This window comes from Phyllostomus discolor, chromosome 5, assembly GCF_004126475.2.
Source record: "Phyllostomus discolor isolate MPI-MPIP mPhyDis1 chromosome 5, mPhyDis1.pri.v3, whole genome shotgun sequence".
Lineage (NCBI taxonomy): Eukaryota > Metazoa > Chordata > Mammalia > Chiroptera > Phyllostomidae > Phyllostomus > Phyllostomus discolor.
Window position 1 is genome coordinate 87,806,429 of NC_040907.2, and position 27,171 is coordinate 87,833,599.

Genomic DNA, 27,171 nt, shown 5'->3' on the forward strand with positions numbered 1-27,171 from the left:
TTACTGAATCTAAATGCTGCTGAGATTTAAAGGAAGATTTGTTGCTGAGGTGACCATGAGAACCTCTTCATCCCTAAGTTCCCCTATGGAGAATGGGGTGGACTCGGTTTCTTAGGTACTGGGGAAGAGAACCACAAAGGAGAGAAGCTGGGAGCCTCCACCAACACTTTCTAAAGAGAAGTGGAGAAGCCTAGCACCCTGTGCCCCTGCCCCAGCCTCCCACTAAGGGGTCACGGACACAGGCAGGGCAGTGGTGTGTACTGGTGCATACCAGAGAGAACACAGGGAGGTGGAAGGGAGACAAGTGCTTGGTTGTAGGCATGGGAGGGAAAATGGTTCACAGTCAGGGCTTAATTAGAACACAGTATCTGTTTCATTTTCTATCTTGATGGAAAGTTTCAGATATTTAGGTTCTCATAGAACAAAAGTAAACTGTAGTTAGGTCTCACAATTTATCCACTGGCTGTCAAGCATTTGGGGGACACTTAGTACATCTCAAGTGGATTCCCCAAGTTTAACCATTCCTGCAGGATAAGGGTGTATGAGTTGGGATGTCATAGGAACAGGGCCCCAATACCCACCATAGAAACCATTCCTGCCTTGTTCCACTCTGGGTTAAATGAAGGCCATGAGGAGGATTCTACACTTAACCCCAGGAAGAGTTGTGTGCTCAATTAGAACACAATATTAGAGCAGCCATTAAGAAAAACTGTGTAGTGTCTTGAGTTAGAAGAGATCTGGATATGGGGTCAACACTGGGTATATCTGTGCAAGTTAGGAATGGGCATCACTTTTCTAGGTGGGTGCAGCTCTTTGCATGGCTTGGAGAGGGGTGAATAGCAACAGAGTCAGGGCACCAGTAGCTGGTTTTGGTGCCCTCACAGCCAATGCCCCCCGCTCAGGGCTGAGCACAGTTTGTACTAGGAAGTGTTGGTCTGGAAGGGAGTCCACCCAGAGGTGGGTCCCAGCAGTCCTCTGGAGGGTTGGTGGGGACATTGCCCATGTGACCGGTGTTATCCTCATTGCTGCAGGACCAGAACACTGAGGCCCAGCCAATCAAAGCTGGTGGTGCAGACATTCTGCTGGTGATTTCTATGAATTACCCATTTTCATAGGCCCTGTATACACTGCCCATGGGAAAGGAACCCACCAGGCTGTGTGGTGGTGGTAGTCAACCCATGAGAAAACAGGGTGGCTATGCTCTTGGAGCTGACCAAGGACTGAAGAGGAAGACCAGCAATCTTTTAAAGAAAAAGTCAGTAACAATGTTCTCAATGTTGAGTTTTTCTCTGATAATTTTTAAAAAGCATTTTCTATGACTTATGTACAGAGGGGACACCAAATAACTATTTAATTAAATAAGTGAATGAATTAATGAGTGATAGACTAAACAAAGGGATAAATAAGCACTAGAAATTTCTTTTAGTCAACAGAACAAGTAAGTAAGGAGTAAATGTGTGTTAAAATCTTGTCAATGCCACTTTATGCCAATACTTACACTTGAAGGGACTGTGTTCACCCTAGGGGTGGGGAAGTCAGTGAGGCATGTTAAAACACATGTTAAAATTTATTAGAAACAGTTAATTTTTCTTGTTTTAAAAGTTCAAAAGATTTTTTTTTAAATTTGGAGGCACCTGTGTGTTCATGGTTGTAATTTTTAGTTTTATACACATATAAAGTGGTTATATTTTCTCTTAGCAAAACTGCTCCTAGCTCATATGAGAAACTGAGCTACTGGTGTTTTGTGATATTCTGCAAAGGCTGCAGGACTTGTTTCACAGGATAATACTACCAAGGTCTTGACACCTGAGCTGCTTTAGAATGGCACTTGGAAGAGTTTATTTCCAAGGTGCTAAATGGAGGTCATCTGAGGAACATGTAAAAGCCTCTGCTCTCCAGGTGGTCCCACATTGACACACAGATAAACTGGGAGGAACAACTAGGGAGCTAAATAGACCATACAACCCAGGACTCCAGCTCTGGGAAATAAAGCCTCAAACCACTGATTAAAAACACCTGTGGGGTTTGAGGCAGCAGTGGGAGAAACTCCCAGCCTCACAGGAGAGTTTGTTGGAGAGACCCACAGGGTCCTACAATGTACACAAACCCACCTACCTGGGAATCAGCACCAGAAGGGCCCACTTTGCTTGTGGGTAGTGGGGAAAGTGACTGAAATCCAGCAGAGAGTGGAGCAAGTGCCATTGTTCCCTCTCAGACCCCTTCCCCACATACAGTGTCCTAATACAGTGATGTGGGTTACCCCACCCTGGTGAACACCTAAATCTCCACCCCATACTACATAACAGGGATGCTGAGACAAAAAAGTGACCCAAATGAAAGAATAGGTCAAAGGTCCAGAAAAAAATACAACTAAGCAACAAAAAGATAAACAATCTATCAGATGCAGAGTTCAAAACACTGGTAATCAGGATGCTCACAGAATTGGTTGAATTTGGTCACAAATTAAATGAAAAAAATGAAGGCTATGCTAAGTGAAATAAAGGAAAACGTACAGGGAAACAATAGTGATGGGAAGGAAACTGGGACTCAAATAAACAGTCTGGACCGGAAGTAAGAAATAAACATCCAACCAGAAAAGAATGAAGAAACAAGAATTAAAAAAAAATGAAGAGAGGCTTAGGAACCTCCAGGACACCTTTAAATGTTCCAACTTCTGAATTATAGGGGTGCCCGAAGGGGAAGAGGAAGAGCAACAAGTGGAAAAGTTATGTGAACAAATTGGAGAACTTCCCCAATCTGGCAAAGGAAATAGACTTCCAGGAAGTCCAGGAAGATCAGAGAGTCCCAAAGAAGATGGGCCCAAGGAGGAACAAACCAAAGCACATCATGATTACATTACCAAGATTAAAAATAAGAAGAGAATCCTAGAAGCAGCAAGAGATAAGGAGACAGTAACCTACAAAGGAGTTCCCATCAGACTGTCAGCTGATTTCTCCAAAGAGACCTTACAAGCAAGAAGGGGCTGGAAAGAAGTATTTGAAGTCATGAAAGGCAAAGACCTACATCCAATATGACTCTATACAGCAAACTATCATTTGGAATGGAAGGGCAGACATAGTACTTCCCAGATTAGGTCAAATTAAAGGAGTTCATCATCACCAAGCCCTTATTTGAAATATTAAAGGGATTTATCTAAGAAAAAGAAGATAAAAAATATGAACAGTAAAATGACAGCAAACTCACAGTTATTAACAACCACACATAAAACAAAGACAAAAGCAAACTAGCAAACAAATAAAACAGGAACAGAACCACAGAAATGGAGATCACATGGAGGGTTATCAATGGGAGTGGGAGGGGGAGAGAGAGGGAAAAGGTACAGAGAATAAGTAGCATAAATGGTAGGTAGAAAATAGACAGGGGGAGGTTAAGAATAGTACAGGAAATGTAGAGGGCAAAGAACTTACATGTATGACCCATGGACATGAACTAAAGTGGGGGAATGTGGGTGGGAGGGGGTGTGCAGGGCAGAGGGGAATAAAGAGGGGAAAATGGGACAACTGTAATAGCATAATCAATAAAACATTAAAAAACTAAAAGCCTCTGCTCTCTCCCCCACCCCCAGCCTTACTCTAGGTTCTTGAAGACTGGCTCCCCTCACATGAGGGAACAATGCACACACTCAACACTGAGCAGTCAGATTCAGATTCAATGCCACAAGGTGAATATTACCTTCACTTTAGGCCAAAGGGCCACATGTTGCTCTAAACATTTCTCAGGCTGTGACTGTGGGAAAGATGGAACTAAGTAGGGAGGGAGGAAACTTTTATCAGCAACTATCATGTCCTGGCATGGGCTAAGCCTTCTCACAAACATTATAGATGTTAACTTACAAAAACTTTGTATTTTATATGTGATTGTAATGAATAGTAGTAATATTTATCAGTGGGTTGAGCATTTTGCAAAAGGGGATACTGAAGTTCAGAGAAACAGGATATGTGTTTATGAGAGAGAGAAGACAAGGAGCAGAGGAGAAGGAAGGAGGAGAAAAAAATAAAGTGGAGGGTAGATATGTTATGGAAGCTAAAAAACATTGGTTTTCATTGAGTACTTACTATGATCAAGGTATTGTACTATGCTAAGCTCTGTATGTGAAATATTTCAGTGATCCCTCCCAGAAACCCAATGAAGTCAGTACTATTATTGGACCCACTTTACTTCTGAGATGGTTAACTAATAGGCCTGAAGCAGCCTCTGGTCTGACTGCAGCGGTCTCCAAGCCACCATGCTATTCTGTGTCTCTATGAAAGGGGCTGCAGGTGTCCCTGCTGGTGATCTTGATCTAGAGGACTTGGATCCAATCATAAAACATGTGAAATGTCACTGCTAACTGAAAGTGGGAGAAAGCCCCCAGAATGCTATTCCCATATCACACACCACAGATTCCAGACAAACCAGTCTATAGCTTGGAGACCAGCTAAATTCCCACAAGTGCCTCTATCCTTTCCAAAAAATAGCTGTTCATTAAAAATTAAAATGCTGAAGAGTCTTTTTCTGACTTAAAGCATCTTACAACTATCAACACATGTGAAGGCAGAGAAAAATTCTATGTCTGATTTTAATAAAATATACTTTTCTCATCAAAATATTTTGATAGCACGGAAAAAGAAATGTGTGCTCATTAAAATTTAATGAATGTCTCTCCCTGCCATTTTCCATATGAAGATCATACACTATGACTCATGCATGGTGGGTGGTGGGAATAGTTAACTTATCATCATGGGAAAGAATGCAATACAAGACTGAGTTAACAAGGATGTAAGTACATGTCCACTGGACTACTGCTTTGGTTGACAGGTGTCTGAATTCCACCTGTGGATTCAGACAGGTGGGCTCAATATTGTTCCAGGTGGACTCTATTTCCTCTAAAAAGGGGGCTAGTTAAGAACAGCTGCAAACTTGCTGTCTGGTAACTCTGGTCCCAAGGCTAAGCTCAGGACTCTCGGGATAAGACAATGATTTGGACAAAGTCTTTGAGGAGAAGGGAGAAAGAAAAGAAGTTCTGACTCTTGGGAGGGCAGAGTTGACAATAATGTCATATTTATGCTCTAGAATCTTCACTGAAGCCTCTGTTCATAGACTGAATTATAAAGCTCTCATCTAAAAATTTGGGGCCTATAATGGCCCCAAGCTGCCTTTCTAGGTTTATCACCATTAATCTCCTGCTTCCAGCCTTGACTATGACCAAAGCAGGCTTCTAGTTGCTCCCCATTCCTGCCATCTACCTCTCTCCTTGTCATTGATAACATTATTGCCTAGGATCTGGAGTGATCTCTCCATCCATCTCTACTGCTTGAAATGCTGTCCATTCATTGAGGATCATCTACAGCCTTAATTTTTGATACCCTACTTCAACCTAACTCATGTGATTTTTCTCCTTTGAAAACTGCAGAAGCTTTTGTAAAGGCAGTCACCATCTTCCACTTTCTGTGAAAGTTCCTGTGTAAGAGCAATGTAGCTTAGGGGTTATCTGTACAGACTTTTGAGTCAGAAGGACCTGGGTTAGAAGCTTCACTTGTTCTTTTATTAGGCACATGATCACAGATGAGTTGCTTACGAATAGTAATAATGACAGTAGTAACAACAACCAACACTTACTTGGCACTTACTTGAGTTGGGCATTAGGTGTCCCTTAACTTATTGAATACTCACAATAACCCTGTGAAGTAATATTGCTGTTCTCTCTTTTTTCACGGGTGATGACAAGATGCTGAGAGAGATCAAGTGATGTGTCTAGGGTCACAGTTCTTATGTTGAGAAAACAGGCTTTGAACTCACATAATTTGGTCCCAAAGCCCATGTTTTGAACACTATGCTACACAGGACAACCCTGTCTCAGTTTTCTTATCTGTAAAATGTGGATTATAGTATTATCCACCTTGTAAGATGGCATTGAGTATTAAATAAAATAAGACAAGAGAAGTATAACATAAAGCACACTGACTCATAGCTGCTATCATTGTCATCACCATGTGCTGCTCCATCCCCTCCTCCTGCCTAAGAGTTAGGGACAGGCAGAAGGCTCCCCTTCACCTTTTGATTTTCATGTCATCTCCCCTGTGAGTCGCACATTCGTTGTAGAGACCTTGAAAGGTTCTGCTGGCTGTGGACCCATGCTAGGCTCAAAGAAATTGACAAAGATTTCTAGTATTTTCCTAGAATTTGGGGAGGTATCTTAGGCAATTCTGGACCTCTGAGCCATTGTGCTTTTTTTGTGCTTTCACTGCATTTAGCTCCTTCCCCAACTCCTGTTTTATTCAATTTATTCGACTCTTCTTTATAAGGTCTCTTGTATAACATTTCAATGCAACATTTTCTTTCTCTTCTCCCCTGCCCCCTTTCCTTTCTCCCTTCCCCTCTGCTATTCTCTCCTCTTTCCTCTCTTCCCTTTCCCTCTCTTCCTCCCCCTCTTCTCCCCTCCCCCCCCCCCCCCCCTTCTTTCCTAGGTGTCCTCTTTCCCTCCTCAGTCACTCTCAGGATGAAGAGTGCCACCTGGATGCCATGAACTGTATTTTATTTTTCCAGTAGGCTAATCAGGTCCCTGCTCCATTAGCCAGAGTTTCTGGAATCAGGGTGTGAGGTGCTTTACCCATGAACACCTCTTCCCCTGCTTGGATTTAGTTTGTTCTTGAGGTTAATATGGTTAATGGGGTTAGCGGTTAAGGGGCAGTATATGTGAGGCTGCCTCCTGCCTCCTTTCCTGAACAATCTGGGCACCAGACAGAAGTCAGAATTTCCATTCCCCCCATGCCTGAGTCATCATCAAACAGTTCTACCTCTAAATAGGTTTCTTCCAGGAAAAGCATCCCTGATACATTAATGCTAATTAAAAACAAAACAGAAACATAACTTTTTAAAAAGTGCACCCTCCCTACCCATATCACCCAACTTGTTGGAGAAAGTATTTTGTTGATGCTGCCCCTGGAGAATTAAATTGCAATTTAAATAAACCAAACAGATAACTAACAAACAATCCTTCAAATTAATAATGTCTAAAGGATGAAAGGTACTAGTTCTTTTTATACATCCAGTTTACTATCGGCAGTGCAATTCAGTTTCATTCTGTGCCATGGTGTGAGCACTGCACAGCTTGGGGGGCTCTCTCCTGAGTCGTTCACAGGGACAGGCTGTTCCTGCGTAGGTGAGGAGAATACGCAGGCTTTGGCTCTGCTCGGAAAGTTTCCTAGGATGAGTCCAAGAAGGACAGTGAGAGGGGATAACAGAGAGGCCTGCAGGTCACCACCCATGTGTCCCAGGGCCAGCAGGCCAGGAGGGCAGCCTGCCCATTTGGGAGTAGCAGGCAGGACCACCCTGCTTATAGTACCCAGTGGCTCATGCTATTGAATTCATGTTTCCACAGACTAATGGCACCGCTGGAGGAATGCCAACACTACTTTTCCATTTTGCATGTTTCCATTTTGTCTCCTCAGGCCTCTTGTGCATGTGATGCTCAACTGGGCCTTTTCAGGACAATGGAAGTAAAATAACCAAATAGAGATGATGACTTCAGCCTTTCTAGAAATGAAGGGCCTGGGGTTCTTGTCCTTGGTGGGCACTACATGTCTGCACTTGGATGAACCTTGTCCTAGGGTGACACATTGTATGATAGTCCTCAAGTGCCACCCATGTGGCATGAGGTACAACAAAAGCTGCCATTTTGAATGCTACTCAACAATTATTAGTTTTACAAATGATTCACAGAAAATCATTTCCTGTGTCATAAGACACAAGGCCTAACTCCCTCTCTTTCCCCTTGCTACCCCATACCCCCAGCTCTAGGGCATTTAAAATACAAGAATTTTTTTAAAACTTTGATTTGGCTATTGTTTTAGAGGAATGCAGCTTAGGATCTGTACTAACCATTCTTAATCACTTCAAGAAAAATGTTCTCCAGTGACTTGGGAAGGTCTCTAAGCCCTAGATAAGGCTGACAGGAGATGCCACACCCCAAGGACTGGCTAGAGGCCTGATTTCTGCTCACAGGGCAGAAAGGTGTGTCAGGGATGTGGCCACAATGTCACCAGTGCTCCTGAGATGCAGGAGTTAATGGGCTACCATATTCAGCCCTCCTTTGCCAAGTCCCTTTGAGCCATTTGGGCAGAGATTTCTGGTGGTAAATGGGGAGACAATGTTAAAACTGCTAGCCATGTGGGCCAAAAAACAAACAGACAAAACAAAACAAGAAAACAAACCGAAAAACCCATTGTGACAAAAGTCAGAAAAGTGGTTATCTTGGCAAATAGGGGTGGAGGTTATTTACCAGAAAAGGCATGAGGGAACTTTCCAGAGTGTTGAAAATCCTCTGCATCTTTATCTCGCTGGTGGTTGCAAGGCGTGTATGTATGTAAGAAGTCATTGTCATCAAGCTGACATTTCACTTTGTGTATTCTACCATATACAATTATATCTCAGTGAATAATAGTACCGTCCAAAACGCAGGTGGAAGATGATCCAAGCAGTTTCCATTTCGTGTCATGCCTGACCCACTTTGTGCTGGAAGCAGTGAGAGTTCTAAGTTTATGTATCCATTACACATCTTTATCTTCCTCTACATGTGTTTTTATACCTACAGGCTATATTTATATCTGCAGCCAGATTCGTATATTTAAATCTGGAGAGGAGAGAAAAGTGTTATATGTGTGTCTATATATAGGGTGGTTTACTTCTTTCAAAGAACAGGAAGGTCCTAGCTCCATTTTTATTTTTTGGGAGCAGGACACACACGCACACAAGAAAACACAGTAAGCCTGAATAAATAATCAATAACCTTGTCATTCTCTCTTATCTGAGATGCTAAAACTGACCTTGATGATGATCTTGGGGATCGTCAGCACAGTGGACTTCTGCTTGGCCAGAATATCTCCAGTATCATTGACACGAGCTGTGACAAAGAAGTGCAGGGTCGCTTGCTCCAGCAGCTGGCCCATGTACTCGCCTGCTCTGACCAGCACCTCCTTCTTCTTGACTGGCAGAAGGAAACAAACATGCCAGGTGTCAAGACTTGAGATAAGATCTGCTTTACTTTTTTCCAAGTGCCTTCATCTTTCCAACATTAGCACAGCACCCATCAGAAACACAGCAAAGGTGAGGGAGGGGCAGATGAAACAAGGAGTCAATCAGGGATAAGCTCTCCTGTTTCTGGCTAAAGAATGTGTTGGAAATTTAATATTCAGTACAGTCTTATTAGAGAAAATGTGTCAAATTTTCCAAACAGTGCTTTTGCTGTTGTAAAATATAATGCCATGTTTAAAATCAAGGACCAAGGGGTTTTAACTGCAGCTGCTTTGATTTGGGCAGGAACAATCTCAAGGTAGCCGATGTGAAGCAGTGGAGTTCAAGGACACCATTCCACATGCCAACCCCTCACGAAATAAGAAACATCTCATGCAGACCATGGGCCACACTGGAGCAAGACTATAAATTACCTAAACCTTTTATTCCCATGTAGTACTCCACATTTTCTTTTCAACTTCTTCTGAACCAGTCAGACATTGTTTTTCTATTTAAGAGAAAGAAGCTGTTGAAACCGGTTTTCACCATAGGCATTCAACTTCTTCCCACTCCCTCTCCTACTTGCCACTTAAAAGACATCTGTGCCAAAAGGCTGTTTCCTCAAGTCACTGAGTTTAGCTTTTGGGATGACACTGGAGGTTGAACAGTGGTCCTGGCTCCCTCGGTTCACCATCAGGCTGAGGACAGGGATTCCATCTTGTGGCTCTGGCCATAGCAGTGAGGTTCAGTTTGGCTGCATCACCAACTTTCTCTATCAGTTCCCTGTCCCACAGCCCAGGATTCTAGAGAGCAAAGGGCAGTCCTTCTGCAGGCCAAACCCAAGCCACAGTGCAGCACCTGCTGCTACCTACATGGTCAGAGCCACAGCCATGTGTTAGTGTGACATTGTCAACCAGCAGCCCATTGTCACACCCCCCACTCCCATGCACAGAGCATAGGCTCTACAAATGTTCAGGGAGCTGAATGTCTCCACCACTGCTTCCCTGACCAATGTCTGCCTTTTACCAAAGGTTCCTCCTTTTTGCAAAAGTTATTGAAGGAAGTAACTCCCATGATCAATAGTTTCAAGTGCGGAGCATAGTTCCTTACAGCCTTCCATAAAGAGCAGCGGCCCCCATAACCAGGAAGGATGCTGTGTGGAGGCAGCTCCAGGGCATCATCCTGACTGGCTGGTTCACAGGTGAGGGTGAATCAGCCCCTGATTCAAAGCTCCTATGAATGAGCAGGTGCTGTGACCACCTCCAGCCCTCTGACTGAAGAGTTCTCAATCTTGGCTCCACATCTGAATCATCCTGCTGGATCCCACCCCAGACCAATTAAATTGGAATCTTGTGGGTTGAGGCTGGGTATCATTTTGAGTGCTGATGCAGACTGTAGTATGTAAGCAGGGGTGGAGAAGCAGTGCTCCCACCACCACAGGTTCCCCATAGAATCAGCTCTGAAAAAGCCATGGTGCAAGCAGAAAGGACATCCTTTCTAACCCAGGTCCCCACTACTCCAGGTGTGGTGTCCACCCCAGCAGACCACCATCACTGGGGCGGGGGGAGGGGTGGCTAGTTAGAGATGAAGGTTTTCCAGCCCTACCCCACCTACTGGATCAGGCTCTGCTCTTGATTAAGATGCCCAGATGATGAGTATGCAGGTTTGAAAAGCTCCCAGAGACAGCAGGTTTTAGCAGCAGAAGTGGCAGAGTTTGAGCAGAGTTAGGGACAGCCAGTTTTAAAAAGGGAAGTTCTGTACCCCAGAGCCAACTCAATTCCAGGCAATCCCTGGAAAGGCTGGTCATACTAGACCAGTGGTTGTCAACTGGCATCAATTCCCCTCCCCCACCCCCAGGGGATGTTTGACAATGTGGAGACATTTTTGGTTGTCAGAACTGAGGGTTGCTACTGGCTTCTAGTCAGTAGAGGCCAAGGATGCTGCTAAACTCCTACAATACACAGGACAGCCTCCACAAGAATCACCTGCAGCCTGGAGTGCAGGTAGTGCCTCTGCTGAGAAACCCTGTCCTAGGCTGTGCAGAGTTATTAGAAGGTATTGGTCTCTCCCAGGCAGGTACTAAACAAATTGGATTGATTTCTGGGGCAGTCCTATTCCAGCCAGAGCCAGCCATTTGAATCTATGAACTGGCCTTGATCATACCCCTTGAATTCTGTGTTTTTGAATGGCCCAGTTATACCACTTTTGGGGGACCTATGTCTGGACCCTGCATCTTCCATGGCTCCCCATCAATTAATTGTCCAGATGAATAAGACTTAGTCCTTCAGTTTGATACAATCTCAGATGAGCACGTGGGGCTTGCTTTTCACTTCCCCATGTGGATAAATGAGGTGGCAAAATAACAGGCCTTGAAGAATGTACATTTTGCCTCTAGATACCCCCTGCAATAATAAAATAGGGGCCTCCCCTGGTCATTTCTAGAGGATTGTGTTTGAACACTGAGTTCCTTAAGGTTTGTGAGATATGCCTGACTTCTTTCCATCAATCTTTACAGAGGTTTTCACTGTTTATAGTGTTGGCATCAGGACCCCTTTACCTCCAAGGCAGAGCATTCTCTCATAGCACCAGGGAAACTGGGCTGTTCTTCCAGCCCAAGAGGACAGCATGCCCGAAATAGTGTGTTATGTAATTGCTGTATTTTGCCGCCACACAAGAAATTGTTCTAGATAAAGTTTATTAAACGTGGCAAGAGAAAGAAGAATAGATTTTCATCCTATGAGTAGTGGAGCTGGGATACTGCCAATATCACTTACGGTGTCTGGGGAAAGCCAAGGGAGACACAGACTGGAGCTGCCTCATCTCTTTTCCAAAAAGCAAAGAAAACTAAATATAGCCATGTGGAAATGATAGCACCTTTGAAGGTACTGGAAGGTTTAAGTTATTCAAGTTTTCCAAGCTGATTCCAGCCCACACATTTTTCTTTAATCATCAATCTGGAAAGTATGCCTCCCATTCTACTTGGAAAACTTTCTTTGCAAGACAGCCTCCTAAGAAAGTACTCTGACCTGCTAAATTAAAATCTAGAATTATGTGGCATTTGCAATAGTGTGCAATTTATTTTAGATTGCAGTATGCAGTTTGTTGCATGCTGTTAATGCCACCTACCTGTAGGGTAAAGCAAGAAATAATTTCCAACTCCCTTCAAGTTTTTCAGGACAAGCCTTGGGGTGGGCTGAGTGGGTGGGACCAGTGTTAATACTGAGGTTTGGTCAGCTGTCCCCAGGTCAGTGACTGAGAGGACTAATATATCATTTTAGCCCATTAACTCACATGAGGTCACTCATTTATTTGATTAGGGAGAGAAGGAGAAGGAGATTCAGAGATGGGGCTTTCGTGAAGTGGAAAAAAGGTGGCATATAGTTCCTTGTTCAGTGGAGGGAGGGGCAGCTGGACTCCAGGCAATAAGTGCATGAGTATGGAAACTGGCCCACTTATGGCCCAAGGTTACAGCAAGTTGGCTTACTGTCATTGCCTGAATGGGATCTGCCTTCTATTATCTGTTTTGCCTCTACTTACTGTGTGCGACCTTGAATACATCTTCAGTCTCAGTTTCCCAAAATGTAAATATGTTGGAAATTAACATTTACCGAGAGCCTACCATGTGTGAAGCATTTCACATACATTCATCTCATTTAATTTTCTCCGCACTTTCCTGTCACACCACACAACCAACAGTCAACCACTCCAGTGGGTTCTACCTTCAGAACATCTGACCAGTTCTCACCACCTCTCTTGCAACCCCACCATCTCTCAATAAACTGTTGCAGTAGCATCCTAACTAGTCTTAAGCTGTAGCCCTACCTCCCAGAGTGATTTTTCAAAATCTAAGTCATGCCATACTTGTGCTCTGAACCCCCTAATGGTTCTTCAGGTCACCTGGGAGCAATGCCAAAGTCCATAAGGGCCTACAGCTCTTCTCATGGTCTGCACCCATCACTCTCCACTTGCCATTTTTGCTCCTGACTCTGATCTCCTTGTTGCTCATTGAACACATCAGACATGCTGTGGCCTCAGGGCCTTTGCACTTACTGTTTCTCCTGATTGGATAGTTTGCCCCTACCCTTCTTTCAGGTTCTCTTAAATGGCCCCTACCCTTCTTTCACCCCATCTCCACCACCACTTCCTATCTCCATTACCCTGCTTTTTTTTTCCCTAGTACAGCCCAACTACACCACATATTCACTTGTCTGATTATTTATTGTTGAGCCCCATCCCCACCATAGGAGACCATAAATTCCACGAGGGTAGTAAGCACTTCTGCCTTGCTCATTGATATGCCTCCAGCACAAAGCAGAACTGGACTTGTGACCACAAAATAAATGTTTGAGGAATGAATCAACAACACTGTGATGTGGGTGGTATTGCTTCCACGTACAGAAGAGGAGAGTGAACTCACATTACTAAAGTATCCTGCCTAAGGACACATAACTAGTAGGTGACACAGTGACATCTCAAATGCAGACTTGGCTAATTCCAGACTCAGGCTCTAAAATTCACTGTGGCTTCCTGTGCTAAACAACTGCAATGACTGTTCTGCTCCTTTGCAATGACTGTTGAGTCCTTTACCAACTGCCCTTTTTCTCTAAGAATTCCTTTTCCAGTCCCTAGAGATAGGAAAAGTGCTGGGTCTTACAGTTTCTAAAGAAAATAACATGGTGATTGATTTCCTTATTGTTAGAACCACATTATGGAAGCTAGGGTGCATTGCTCCTTCAAGTTTGGATAGGTTTCTTAGAATTAGGATTTTTAGGAATAGTTTCCCATTTTTTTTCTGGGAATATCTTTCTGAATTTACTATGGCTTGGAACAGACATCAAATCCAGAAAGCTTGAACACTATGGAGTCATGATATGGTCCTCTGCTTTGTAAAACTTATTATATACCTTTCCTTTTTTCTTTTCCTTTTCAGTGTCACACATCAGGTCAACAACAACCTGGTATCCTGAAGTGTTCGGATCCTTTGCTGCCTTCTCTGTCTGACTCGACATGCTCTGCCTAGAGACCAGTTTCTTCCGCTTGACTCATTTTGCCAGTTGTGTGCCTATCTGTTGTGCCACTAAATACTAGGACCCCAGGAAATGAGATTGATTGAAATTGCAATCCACAGTGCAAGTTGCATTGTGTCAATCCCCAATCCTGCCCAAAACATTCTCAATTTTTATAGTGAAGATACTTTGGAGGGCCATGTATACAGGGAGGCTGGGAAGGGATTCAAGGATGATAAAGAGTCCCATGAGAGACGACAGATGAGAACAAAGCCCCAGCAGAGGCTCCTGGACAACACATCCTGAGCCTCCCACCTCCTCTCCCAAGGGTGGGCTCTCTCCTGTCCTTATGTATCAGACAGATCAATTTTCAGAAATGGCCTTTATGCAGAGCTTAGATCTCCCTGCCTTCTGAATTGTAAAGCAACACCCATCATTCCTGCTGGGGAAGCCCTACAAAACCTGACTTGGGGAGAGAGGCAGCACCAGGAGACCTGCTTTCTGGAGTTTGTTCTTTACCTACTTTCCTGTGTACTCAAGCCCTTGGTATCTCGTTCAAATGCAGATCCTGATTTGACAGGTCTGGGTGAGGCCTGAGAGTCTGCATTTCTAACCAGCTTCCTAGGGATGCTGATGCTTCAGGTCCTCAACCCACACTTTGAGTAACAAGAAGTTAAGTTATATTTAATATTCATGACTCATAGGGCTGGCTCTAGACTTTGAAAATTTCAGTGTTCATTTCTATACATGAGACACAAAGATGAAAGGTAAGGGCTCTCTAAAAGAGCTTGGTTCTCCCATGTGGTTCCCACTCCTGAGTTCTGGGGCAGAACCTGAACTTCAACAGAAAGTTAATAGAGGGTATCAGCACTGAGCGAGACAGAGAAGCAGATCACAAGTTCTAGAGAGAACAGACCCCCTGATTAGCTTACAGGACAAAGGCTCCAGAGTCACATCGAATGTTTCCTTCTTGAATTCCTCCTTGGAAACCCCAGTGTAGAAGATGATGTTGCCTGAGACATAGGCGGAGATGGTGTAAGTGCTGGGGCTGTTGTTCTGGAAAGTGATGGTGAGCCTGAAGTCTTTTCCCAGCACGGCGTTTTCCACTTCAAAGTCCATGTCCACATTAGACCTCGACTTCACAATGTCTTCTGTGTTGACGGGCTTTTTAACCCCGTACATCAGGGCAGTTTCTAGGGCCAATCTCTCTTCCTTTTGACCTAGGAAAGATGGAGAGATAATGAATGGAAAAAGAAATTTAACCCATCAAAGAGAAAGTTGCAGTAATAGACACCCTGTGTGCTCTATCTGTTGCATTTTCTCTATAGGCCACATACCTTCCTTTGAGGCAGGTGTCAAAATTTTTCCTATGTTACAAATTCTGCCAAATTAACTTTCCAGAGAGTCATGACCTGCCCTGGTTGTGGAGTTAGGCAGCATTCCCAGGGCCAATCTGGCAGGGGTTGCTAAGGGTCTTGCTCTAACAGTTGTTTCTCCAGTGTTCAGTGGTAGAATTGCAAAAATCTAACCCTCCTCAAACCGCGGTGTCAATTTGCTTCCCTCCCCAAGTCCTAGCTGTGTAGCTATAATTTGGGAATCTCTTAGCAAAGACATTGGCAATAGTCACATCTGGCCATTCCTTGTTCTCCATTATGAATTTCCTACTATTCCTGGATCTCCCCAACAAGACCTGTTTTCCCATTTCTCTTTCCATTTAGACCTGTCCTGCTGGCTCCTGCTGAGCTGGCCCTAGGCAGCTCTCATCCTGCCCTCTACTCCTTCCTCTGTTGCCATTTGCTTCCAACAGAGTGTAGAGATCACTGTTTCCTAAAGAGTGCACTGCACCGAAGACCACAATCTAGCAAACTGTTCACAAGTCTTCCCTGAAAAAGGGTTCTAGGCCAAGTTCCCTTGGGGAGTACTGGGTTCTCTAGTGCCTCCTGGATGTTCACAATGTCCAATAGCCTAGGAAAGGTTCTGAGACTGAGCCCTACAGCAGGGAGACTTGTTTATCAAGATTCCCCAAACTCATCTGACACTGAACACTTTTTTTTTGAGGGACGCCTATTGGCATGGTGATACTGTTGAAATACGTGGGCTGTTTTTAGGAATATATTTTTTGTAGGGTTTTGAAGGTGGTGGTGGTAGAGGTGAAAGTAGGGAGAGGAGGAGTAGGGGTGAATTCTGGAGGAAGAAATAAATAGCTTTTCTACAAGTGAGGAAGTGAGAAGTACAGATACAAGTTAGGCCTCAGAGTGTGCTGCTCCTGACTCTAAGCTGGGTAAACATTCCTTACAGAGTACGGGACAAAATGCTTGGCCTTGGGAACAGGCACTGAGGAGGTATGGAGGAATAGTCAGTAGTCTCTTTACCTTTGGGTAAAGTATCTAGTACCTTTGTGTATATCTTAGTGCATTGTAGAAACTAGAGAGGCACATTTCTTGGCTTGTAAAAAGTAGTCATGGGAATGGCTAGCAAAAACAAAAAAACACTTCAGTATAAAAATGCTGGCTTGTATAATTGTGTTAATTTTAAGATATTGTCACTTTATTTAGTTTATAATAAAATGCAGTACAGATGATAGTAACTACCATTGACAGCTAACTCTGTGATGGGTGTTGTGGTAAGTACATATTGTATATTATCTCATTTAATCCTCAGAACAACTCTACAAGGAAGGTACTATTATTACCATCAATTTCTTGGTTTGTAAAACAAGGGAGCCAACATCATAGAGTTCTTAGGTGGATTTAAGGTAGTACATGCATAAGAGTTGACAGCTACTCGTATTTTGCAAAGACAGAGAAAATGCCAGCAGGTTTTGCAAACAATGGAAAATGTATATTTGTGTTTGCATGTGTATTAACAATTTATCTAATTGTCAAGACAGCCAGAATAGTCCTCAGCTGGTTGGGCAAAGTCCCACAGAGCAAAGAGTTGCCGGTTTGATTCCTGGTTTGAGCACATGCCTGGATTGTGGGTTTGGACCCCAGTTGGATGTGTATGAGAGGCAACTGATCTATGTTCTCTTTCACATCAATGTTTCACTCCTTCTATTTCTCCCTCTCTTCCCCTCTCTCTAAAAATAAATAAAATATTTAAAAAAGACTGTCAGAATGTACCCAAAGCTATTTGTCTAGGACAAAGATTGACTAGAGCACATGTTTACAGATCGATAGGGGGAAGACAGTAGTAAAGGGAAGGAGGGGCTATGACAAGGAAAGTGCAGTGAGGTATTTTAGCAGAATGCTTCTGGCAAATAGCTCTGTGAGAAAGAGAGCATTAGTGGCTATTGCTTTGGATGGATACCAAATATGCATTTAGGCAAAATGCAGGGGGCGAATAGCAGCAGCAGAAACACGGCTAGAGAGGTGCCTGCTTTGGGGAGAGAGGCTGAGCTGGATGGGATGAGGGGAGGGGGCCAGGGAAGGCTTGTAGAGCTATGAGAGACTTTACAGCTTGTCATGTCATGGATGAGGGAACCTGTAGCTTCATTCTGGGGTCTAGCCTGCCCCTGTGAGCAGGAAGTGCCAGGCAGAGGCAGGCGGGGATGTTACAGAAAGCACAGGCTCAAACAGGAGGCAACAGCGCAGGGTTTCCCAGAGTTTGGCAGAAGTCCCCTCCCCTCTGAAGTTGGGCTTTGTGCCTGATGTTTCACATAATTCAGGCCATGAATTTAGTGCTATGAGAGTATGATCAAAAACCAGATTACATTTTCTGAGATTTCAGGCCTCCAGGAGCAAGATCACAGTACATCTTTCTGTTAACTGGGATGCAGTGGGAGTGCCCTTTTGTTTGACAAAGCCTCTTCTCATTGTTTGGGTCTTAGCTCAGATGTCACCTTCTCAGAGTGTCCTCCCTTCCATTACCCTGTGTAATATGTCCCCAACCCCAGTCCTCTTATCTCTCACTAACATATTACCTGATTTTATTTCCTTTTGCCTGTACCTGTCACTATATGGCATTATTTCCTGTTATAATGCAAGCTCTGTGTCCTCAGGACCTAGGACCCAGTCTGGCACAGACTCTGAAGGAATGAGGTTTGGTGAAGCCCTTTGCTTTCATCCATATACAAAACTTTCATCTTTTTAATAGGTACTAAATAGTCCATTTTAGGACATTTAATGTTTAATTAAGCTCACCCATGAAATGCCACCTGAGTTACCACTTATTTGATCATTTCATGTTAGTCAAGTACCTATAATGCCCAGGCACTGTGCTCATATGAGAAGCACAGCAGTTCCTTTAGGGGTCCAGGGGGCCAGTGAAGAAGGATCAGCCTACTGGCCTCTGTCACAAATGCTGGGGCAGATGTTTCTGTGTGATGCTGGAAGCAGGGAGAGACTCAACAGCACCTGGGGGCAAGGAAGGCTTCTTTGAGGGGATTTCCCTCCACAGTGAGAACAAAGTTCTGGAGGCTGGCTTGCTGGAGGAAGTGTCAACAGCTCACCTGGTTGCAGCTTCTGATACCCATGGATATAGTTAGGAGGGGCCCTGAGGGGGCTAAAAAGGCAGAGAACAGAGACTTGGCCAAGCTCTGATTGCAATGTCCTGGAGGTGGTTGAAGAGAGTTAGAGCTTTTAAGTAGTCCAGTACCAGGCTCAGATTTACATTTTAAATATGTCACTTTGGCAGCAATGCGGGTTTAGAATGAGGGAAAGAGGATAAGGTGAAAAGATAGAACTGGGAAACCTTGGCAGGTTTCCAGGAGAAAAAACATCCTAGCCTAAGCTAATAGTAGTGTTATGGTAGAAATAATAAAAGTACTAGCAGTAACAGAGACTTACTTTTATTGGACCTTTCTAGGTATGACCACTATGACAAGGGCTTTCTACATATGATACCAGCTAATTCTCAGAGAGCGGCCATGGAGGAAAAGAGGAGCAGATGAATTTCAGCTATTTCAGAGGGGGCACTTGGAATATTTGCTGCTTGACTGATTCTCAAATTGCTAAATTTGGTTGGATCCTGGTTCTCTTCACTGGGGTAGGGAGTGGAGGAGAAATAGATCTGGGGTGTGGGGGGATGGGGAGGGGTGGGAAAGGTGACATTTGGGAAGGTTCAGTTTCAGGTTTCTGGGGGACATGTAAGTAAATGTGGAGCTGAAAAGTGAAGTCTAAACTGGAGTGAGCAACTTGGGAGTGATCAGTATTTATCTGGATGTGTATAGAAAGAATGTAAAAGAAGTAGACGTGAAACCCAAGGATGGGAGCTTTGAGTGAAGTAAAATTCAGAGGGAGTAAGAAAAAGGAGAGCTTAGAATCAGAAAGAGATAGAAAAAAGAACCTAGCAGGTTGGGATGGCAGCAGGAGACATTTGTATCATAGAAACAAAGAAAATAGAGAGTTTCAAGACTTGGGAGGGAGCAATTGCATCAACAGGTGTAAGAAGGTCAGGCAAGCTGAGGTCTACAAAATGATTATTTCACCTGGCAACCTAGTGGTCTCAGAAATCTTGAGAAACTTTGAGGATAGGCTATAGCAGGTCCCAGGGTACAATAGGTGAGAAATAAAAGGAAAAGGAACATGACAGAATGCCAGGTGTAGGCAGCTCTCCCAAGACACCTGCCTATGGAGGCAAGGAGAAAGAAAGCTCAGGCATATCTGAGGGGGGTATATTGTTGAAAAAGAATTCGTATGCTTTTTAAAACATAGGTGGCACTTGAGCCTGCTGAAATTCTAATGGGAAGGAGCTCATACAGGAGAGAGAAAAATGCAAGTGACAGAAGGAATCACTGATGAAGCAATGAGAGAATGGGATCCAGATACCATCATAAAGAAGATACACTGCCACAGAACAAGTTTTAAGGAGTCCAGTTTCCAAAGTTTTATAAAGGTATAAAATTAATGTAAAATTTTAGTTCATCAAAGTGAAAAATGATCTCTACACAATTTAATTAAAATAGTAAATTCCTAAATCTGATAATGATTTCTCTTTTTTTAATGTTTTTATGCATTGCCAAATTTTGGTGGCCTCACTGAGAATTTGTGGATAGAGAATTTATATGAGAGATTCAATAATGAGAATCAGCGTGCCCAATGCAGGACCACAAATCCTGGCAGCACCTTTCTGGATGCCCATGGCAGACATCAGTTATCACTCACTCTTCCACTACATTGAGAGCAGTCTCAGCATCCTTTTCTAAATAGTGCTCTAGTCGGTCATTCCCAAAGCTAGAATTTGAAATGCATATGCCATCTATGATTAAGAAGCTAATTGTCCATTTACTTGGGATCAAAGTCTAGCCCAGAAATGGGATGGGTGTCTCTCACAACTATCTATGCAAATTTAGGGACTTTTTGGTTTTAGACCAGACCCCTACTCAGTCCACCTATCTGAGATTTGGCATCTCGCCAAACTCTGGAGGTCTGGATTATAAATGTATTCCACATTCAAAGATGGCACATTTTATTTGTTTTAATCTAGTGTTCACTCCTGGCCAAGCTCTGGACTTCTTTTTCATAGTCAGGAGCTTTTGCAGTAGACTTTAGGTCCTTCCTTTCTTGACATCTGACCCTTATTTGGCCTACACTGTCTACTCTGTGGCTGATCCGCTAATGCCATTCTTGCTGTGTGATTTAGACAAGACAGATGATGGCTTGGATGGCTTCCTGTAGGCCTATGTCTTGTTCTCTTGTCTGGTCAGGACTTCTTCCACCCTAGGGGAGTTTATCCACAATGCTTGTCTGCTGGCCTGCCTTTTCCTGGAGGCCTCCTTCCTCATGCTTCACCTAGCCAATTTTTGTTTGTCTTTCTATCTCTCAGTGAGCCCATCATGAAAGTCCTCCAGGATCTCTGAGCCTGGCCTGTAACTCCCCTTCTCTGTGTCCTGTAGCATCTGTCCACCCCCTTTTCAGGACACGCATCCCACAACTTGGTGATGGTTTGCTTCTGCTGGTCTCCCAGCTAGATGGGAGGCAAGGATCTTCATGTCTCCATTTGGTACCCAGTGTTGAAAATATGGGGGTGGCTAATAGCAAGTTGCTGAATGAATGAATGCACGAAGGAATGAATGTTGCAGTTAATTTCTTTTACATTTTTATGCATTTTTCTTTTTCCTTTCCGAACCCTTTTGCCTGTAACTCTATAACAAGAGAACATTGCTTGTTTGGTTTATTTGATCATGCTTATATTTTTTTAGCACAAATATATATTTTTTGGATTGTTTCTATTGCTATGCCTTCAAATTAATTATTTCTCCCTCTTTTTAAGAAAAAGCCAAAAAAAATCTTTTGTATTTATGTTGTACAATGGATGATAACCAAAATAAAGAGGATAAATGATTTTAGAAATACAGCACCAATTCACTAGGTCAGTGACAGAATTTTTGAATTTCTAATACTATGCACAAGAGTTCTTAGTTCAGCAACTTCCTCTTTATAGTGCAAATTGCTTTTGTAAATAATAGCACAAAGAGTGCTATTTAAATATTTAAGTCTAAAATATTTAAAGTCTAAAATATTTAAAATAAATTCTGTACTCCTTAGCACTTTAGGAATATTGATGGATATTTAGATATGTGCTAATTATTTATCATTTTTATACATTTACTAAAATAAGTACTACTCCTAAGAACTCTGATGGTGAATCATCTAAAAAATATACTCCAAAATCCCCATCAAGACACCTAAACTCCTTCCCTTCTTGTCTGCCGTTGATCTTGGGCAGCTTTGTCTTTAGCTACTGGACACTCTGAGCTTGATGCCTGCAGGACCCTAAGCACACCAGGTGCTTCATACTGCCACGCTTCAACCATGTTCCCATTGCCTGGGAGCCAGCTTTCTCTAACTATGGTCTGTGATTTCTCTCACCTAGTTTTGCTTTTTCTGCATTTCCTGGATGGACTGAGTACCCCTCTTCTTTTTATCAAATCTCCCTCTGCATAATGATCCTATCACTTGGACAGGATCCGGAATTGGGTCCTGCTCACTAAGATGATCCCCAGCACTAAACATATTCCCAGGTATAGGGTAGGCAATCAATAGTGATTAGAGAGAATTGAACTCAACAGCTCATTTAAAACATTCTACACAATAAAGTTAACAAAACCACCTTGTCATTATTTTATAATTGAAATGGGCCTTCAACTTAATTGGCTTGAATAAGTAAGATTGCACTGTCCTGTTAATATTGTATTACCTTCCTCAAGGGATTCCATGATAATTCAGTGGAACAATGTATATAAGAATAGTGTATGAAGCACTAAAAACGGTGTGAATAATTATTTAAATTTATGTTATTGAATTAAAATTGCATTAGTTATACAATATTTTCAAAATAGGATCATTTAAAATTATTTTGTTCTTTCATTATTCCATATGCTGTTAAAGTAGATATGACTTAAAATCAAATCATTTTGACAAGTCATGTGAAGGGGGATTCTGTTCAAAGCAAACATACAAATGAATCTACAATGAAAAATTGTGGGTGTGATGTGTCTTTCACTTATGAGAGTTTATACTTCTGCTCTGACTCCCAGACACTGTAAACACCAGTGCATCCTCTGGAACACAGCTGGTAGGGGCTGTGGGAAAGTACTAAATGGACTGGGGCAAAGAAATTGTCATCCAATTACAGTAAATTACCTTCTTGGAATTTATAGGTATCAGTAATATCTTTCATGCCATCTCCTCCAACTTGTTTTGTCACAATTAATTTTCCAATGTGGGTGGTATCAACAGCTTCCACTATATGAGTGCCATCTTTCTTCACTGTAATGTAAACAAGATCACTGTTGACCTAAAAAATGGGAAAAGAGCATTAGCTATCATCAAATGTGTTTGCTACTAAAATTTCTTAACTCTCAATGGTGTAGTCATCTAAAATCCCTAGAACTGACATGTTTCTTCAACACATTGGATTCACGGGGCTAAACTATTTTAAAACCATTCTGAAAGAGAATCTAGGCTACATTATTGATCAGGTATTTTAAATTAAGGATATTTAGGGCTGAGACTATCAGTTGTCTAAATATCAGTGACTTCTTCCCATCCTGCCCTTTTTCTTGCTGGTAAATTTCACCTTCTAAGAGAGAGCTGAAAATTCCATGTATATTACTATCTTTTCCAGGCTTCTTTTAAGGTAGCAGTGGCTGTGTAATGCTCTTTTAGGAAAAAGAGAAAGTCTGTTGGGTGGCTTCTGGAAAAGATTTTTCTTTTTTTTACAAAAGGAGAGAAGACTTGGGAAAGTTTGCCTTTCTTTTCCTGCTTTTGAATGTTTTCACATGAAAAATGATGCTTGGAGCTGCTCTAGCCATCCTGAGACAGTGAAGAGCAACATTGCCAACAGTACAAAGACAGTAGAGTAGAAACATAGAAGCATTGGATCATCACAATGCTGTTAAATGGCTAAGCCAATCTTGGGACTACCTACTTCAGGACGTCTTGAGTACATTACACACCAGTGAGCCACTTCCGACTCCTGGTGACTCTATGAATGAGTGATGTCCAAAATGTCCTTGCTGAGCCCCTGCTCAGCTCCTATAGACTCATGCTTATGACTTATTTCATGTAGCCCATCTCATTCCTGGTCTCCCTTTATTCCCCACTTCCTTCTGTTTTTCCCAGTATAACTGTCTTTTTCCAAGAATCTCCATCTTCTCATGATGTGTCTGAAGTAGGACAGCTTCAGTTTTGTCATTTTTGCTGCCAGTGATGTTTCAGGCTTAATTTGCTCTAAAGCCCACTTGTTCATTTTTGTGCTTGTCCAGCATATCCACAGAGCTCTCCTCCAATACAGTATTTCAAATAAATAATTTTTTTCCTATTAGTTTTCTTTGCTGTCAAACTTCTGCACCCATGCATAATAATTGGGAATACAAGGGTGTGGATAATCTTAGCTTTGGTCTCTAATGGCACACCTTTATTCCTGTAGGTGATCTTTCCTAATTCTTTTATTGTTCCCCTTTATATCTCTGTCTTCTTTTGGGCTGCAGTCTCCATCTGTATTGATGACTGAACCAAGATAAGCAAAACCTTTAACAATTTCAGTGCTTCATTGTTTATGTTAAAGCTGCATATTTCTTCTGTAGTCATGATTTTTGTCTTCTTGATGTTCAAATATAGTCCTGCTTTAGCACTTCCCGCTTTCACTTTCATCAGAAGTCACTTCAAATCATTACTACTTTCTTCCAGCAAGATAGTGCCATTGCGTATCTCAAGTTATTATTATTTCTGCCACCAATGTTCACTCCTCCTCCCTCTGAGTTTGGCCCAGTGTTTCATATGATATGTTCTGTGTATAGATTAAACAATGGGGAGATAAACTGCACATTTGTCTGACACCTTTGCCTGTAGGAAACCATTCTGTTTGCATATACTAGCCTTATAGTGACTTCCTGTCTGTGACACAGGTCAGGCATCAGGACACTCCAGTGCTGAGGTACACTCCTTTCTTTCAGAGCAACCCAGAGCTTTCCATGATCCCCACAGTCAAGGCTTTACTGAAGTTTGTAAAACATACACTAACCTTTCAACCTTGAGGGTTTCTTACATGAGAAAAATTAAACTTAAACTCCTACCATTTAAGTCATTTTAATTGTTACTTGTAGCCAAAAGCACTTTTATTGAAAAATAATATTAGACTATCCCGACAAAATTCAGGCAACTGTCTGATGATTCAGTAACTAAACCATGCTATCTGTGAGACTTGGAAATAACATCTTGGGGCCATACTGGGTGACCCCCTTCCAAGGTTCTGCTTTATCACTTTGTTTTTGAGAGACAATATCTATATCTGTGCCTGAAGGCTGATTCCGCCAGAGTCCCTTATTACACTCTTTACAATCACTTCCTTGTGTTCCATTTATTAGTATGGTAGCAGGTAGGAAACACAAATTGCACTGCTATATCAGGTACTTCAGCCGAAAATAGTCTCTGATGTATTTACTAAGTATTTTCTGACCCCCTCCAAGCCTCAGTTCCCTCTTCTTTTTAAAAGGACAATAATACATTCTTCCTCAAGATAGTTCAAAGAATTAACTGAAAGAAACACATGTAAATTACTTATCATAGTGCCTGGTATAGAGCAAACTCTCATAAATATTATCAATAATAAAAACACCAAATTATTCATTAGTATTGCCAGATATTTTTTAAGTACTAGAGTCCTAATGACATAGACAAACAACATAAATTCAGTCACTTAGAGAGTTTATACTCTAGTAAGAAATATTCTGTGCATCTGAATCACCTGGTGGAGTTAAAAGAAAATAGATGTCTGGTCATGGAGGTCTTAGATGCAAGTTTGAATCTATTACCTTTTAAAAAAGATGTCCAAGATAATTCTATTGGATACCCAAGCCATAGAACTTCTGCAATACATGCAATGAATACCTTGCAGGGGAATGTCTAAGACACCATGGGGGCTTCTAGGGTAGGCAGGACAGGTTAGGGGGCTAGGAAGTAACAGCCAAGTTTAAATCTGAAAGATGCATAGAAGTTAGTGAATAAAGGATCTCACATTAAGTATTCTTACCAAAAAACAAATAGACAAACAAACAAACAAACAAACACAAAACTCACAAAAGAATACAAGGGCCTTTTTTTTGAAGTGATGGATATGTGTAGTACTTTGGTTGTGGTGATAGCAACACAGATGAATACATTAAATGTGTGCAATTTAAAATGATCAATTATGTCCCAATAAAGCTACAAACAGTTAAAGCATAAAAACAGAAAGAAAGAAGTCTACAACAGGCAGAGTGCCCAGTCCCTGTAAATGTTCTGAAGAACATATTCAAAAAGCACACCGACTTAGCTATAAAATACTTGGATTCTGACTTTGCATGTGTACTTTTAAAAAGTTACCTTATCCTCTATGATCTTCAGTCTCTGCCTCTATAAAATGAAAACTGTTATACTTGTCTTGCCAATTTTATGGCAACATTTTAGGACTGAGTTAGATCAGGTCTAATTGAGCATGACTTGTAAATTTCAAAACGGAGTAAAAATCTAATGGAGAAGCTTGATGATAGAGTCTTATGTTTTAAAGTTGAGGTTAAAGAGGTTTAAAAGTCTCCACTTTCTCAAAAAAAAAGTTTGGAATTTATATAAAGTTTGATTCTACTAAGGAGAAAGAAAGTAGCTAATGTTTGTTAAATACCTATGATGTTTCAGAGACATTTTAAAATTATTTAATTTAACCCCTACAGTAATCCTGTGAGGTATGCATTATTATTCCAGTTTGACAGATGCAGCCACCAAGACTCAGAAGGTCAGCAAAGTGTGGACACATGGCTGAGAGCTGGTAGAGAAGAGGTGCAAACCCCGGGCTGGCTCATTGCCTGCTCCCTGACTCCGACTCTGAACCAGCCCCTAGCACATTCCTTAACCTTCACAGCTCATGGCCTCTCTCACAGCACCCTGCAGGACCGTCATCAGCACCGTGCATGGTGAACTGTTTCCCTGCTTGGGCCTCAGAGTTCTGAGGGGAGAAAAATGGTGACCCTGCTACTCAGGGTCTCTGGGCTCTGCAGCACTAGCCGTGGACATGAAAAAAACAAAATGTGAAATCAGGAACCAGGACAGAAGATGACAGAACAGACCTGTAAGAAATGCTTGTCATTTTTTGTCATTTTGAAAAAAAAGAAAAGAAAGTTAAATAACCTTTAAATGAGCATCCTGAGAACTTTGCCTTTTCCTCTGGGACAGGCCATGCAAGCACAAAGAGCTCCTCCTTCACTTGCAAATTATAGCAACAATAATGACAAATATCCTCTTAATAACAGCCTTTATAATAGTTTATGGTTATCCAGGGAGATAAGGCTAAATATGAAAGTGGCTAAATCCTTGTCTCCTCTTGGGTACAGCTTAGGAAATTTATGTAGGTGAAAATCTCAGGACAGCCCAACGGCGCTGTCCCTTGTGGAGAGAGGAGAGAAAAACACATAAGAAATAGCTCTTGCATGTGTATGTTGTGAGTGGGGGAACAGGAAGTATTCTATCCAATCAATGTGACACCCACAAGCTTTTCTTTTCAGTTTCAGCCACTACACTAATGGTTCTCCATCCTGATCACACATTAGACCCACTGAGGGGCTTAAAAAGCAGCAGTGATAGGTCCCCATCCAGAACCAATTGCATGTCTATAGTAGAATAGTCAAAAGTGCAGGGGATGCTGGAAAAAAATATTGGATAAATGCTGTGTAACTTTA

General features: G+C 42.2%; 1 protein-coding gene across 1 annotated transcript in view; it reads right to left on the reverse strand.

Annotated features, from left to right (window-relative positions):
• The window catches only part of F13A1 (coagulation factor XIII A chain), a 185,543-nt gene that overhangs the window by 19,216 nt on the left and 139,156 nt on the right, over positions 1 to 27,171 (reverse strand). The window contains exons 11-13 of the mRNA XM_028513923.2: positions 22,604 to 22,757; positions 14,951 to 15,238; positions 8,826 to 8,986 (exon numbers count right to left, since the gene is read on the reverse strand). Of these exons, the coding sequence (XP_028369724.1) occupies positions 8,826 to 8,986; positions 14,951 to 15,238; positions 22,604 to 22,757 (603 nt within the window). The remainder of the gene's footprint in view (positions 1 to 8,825; positions 8,987 to 14,950; positions 15,239 to 22,603; positions 22,758 to 27,171) is intronic.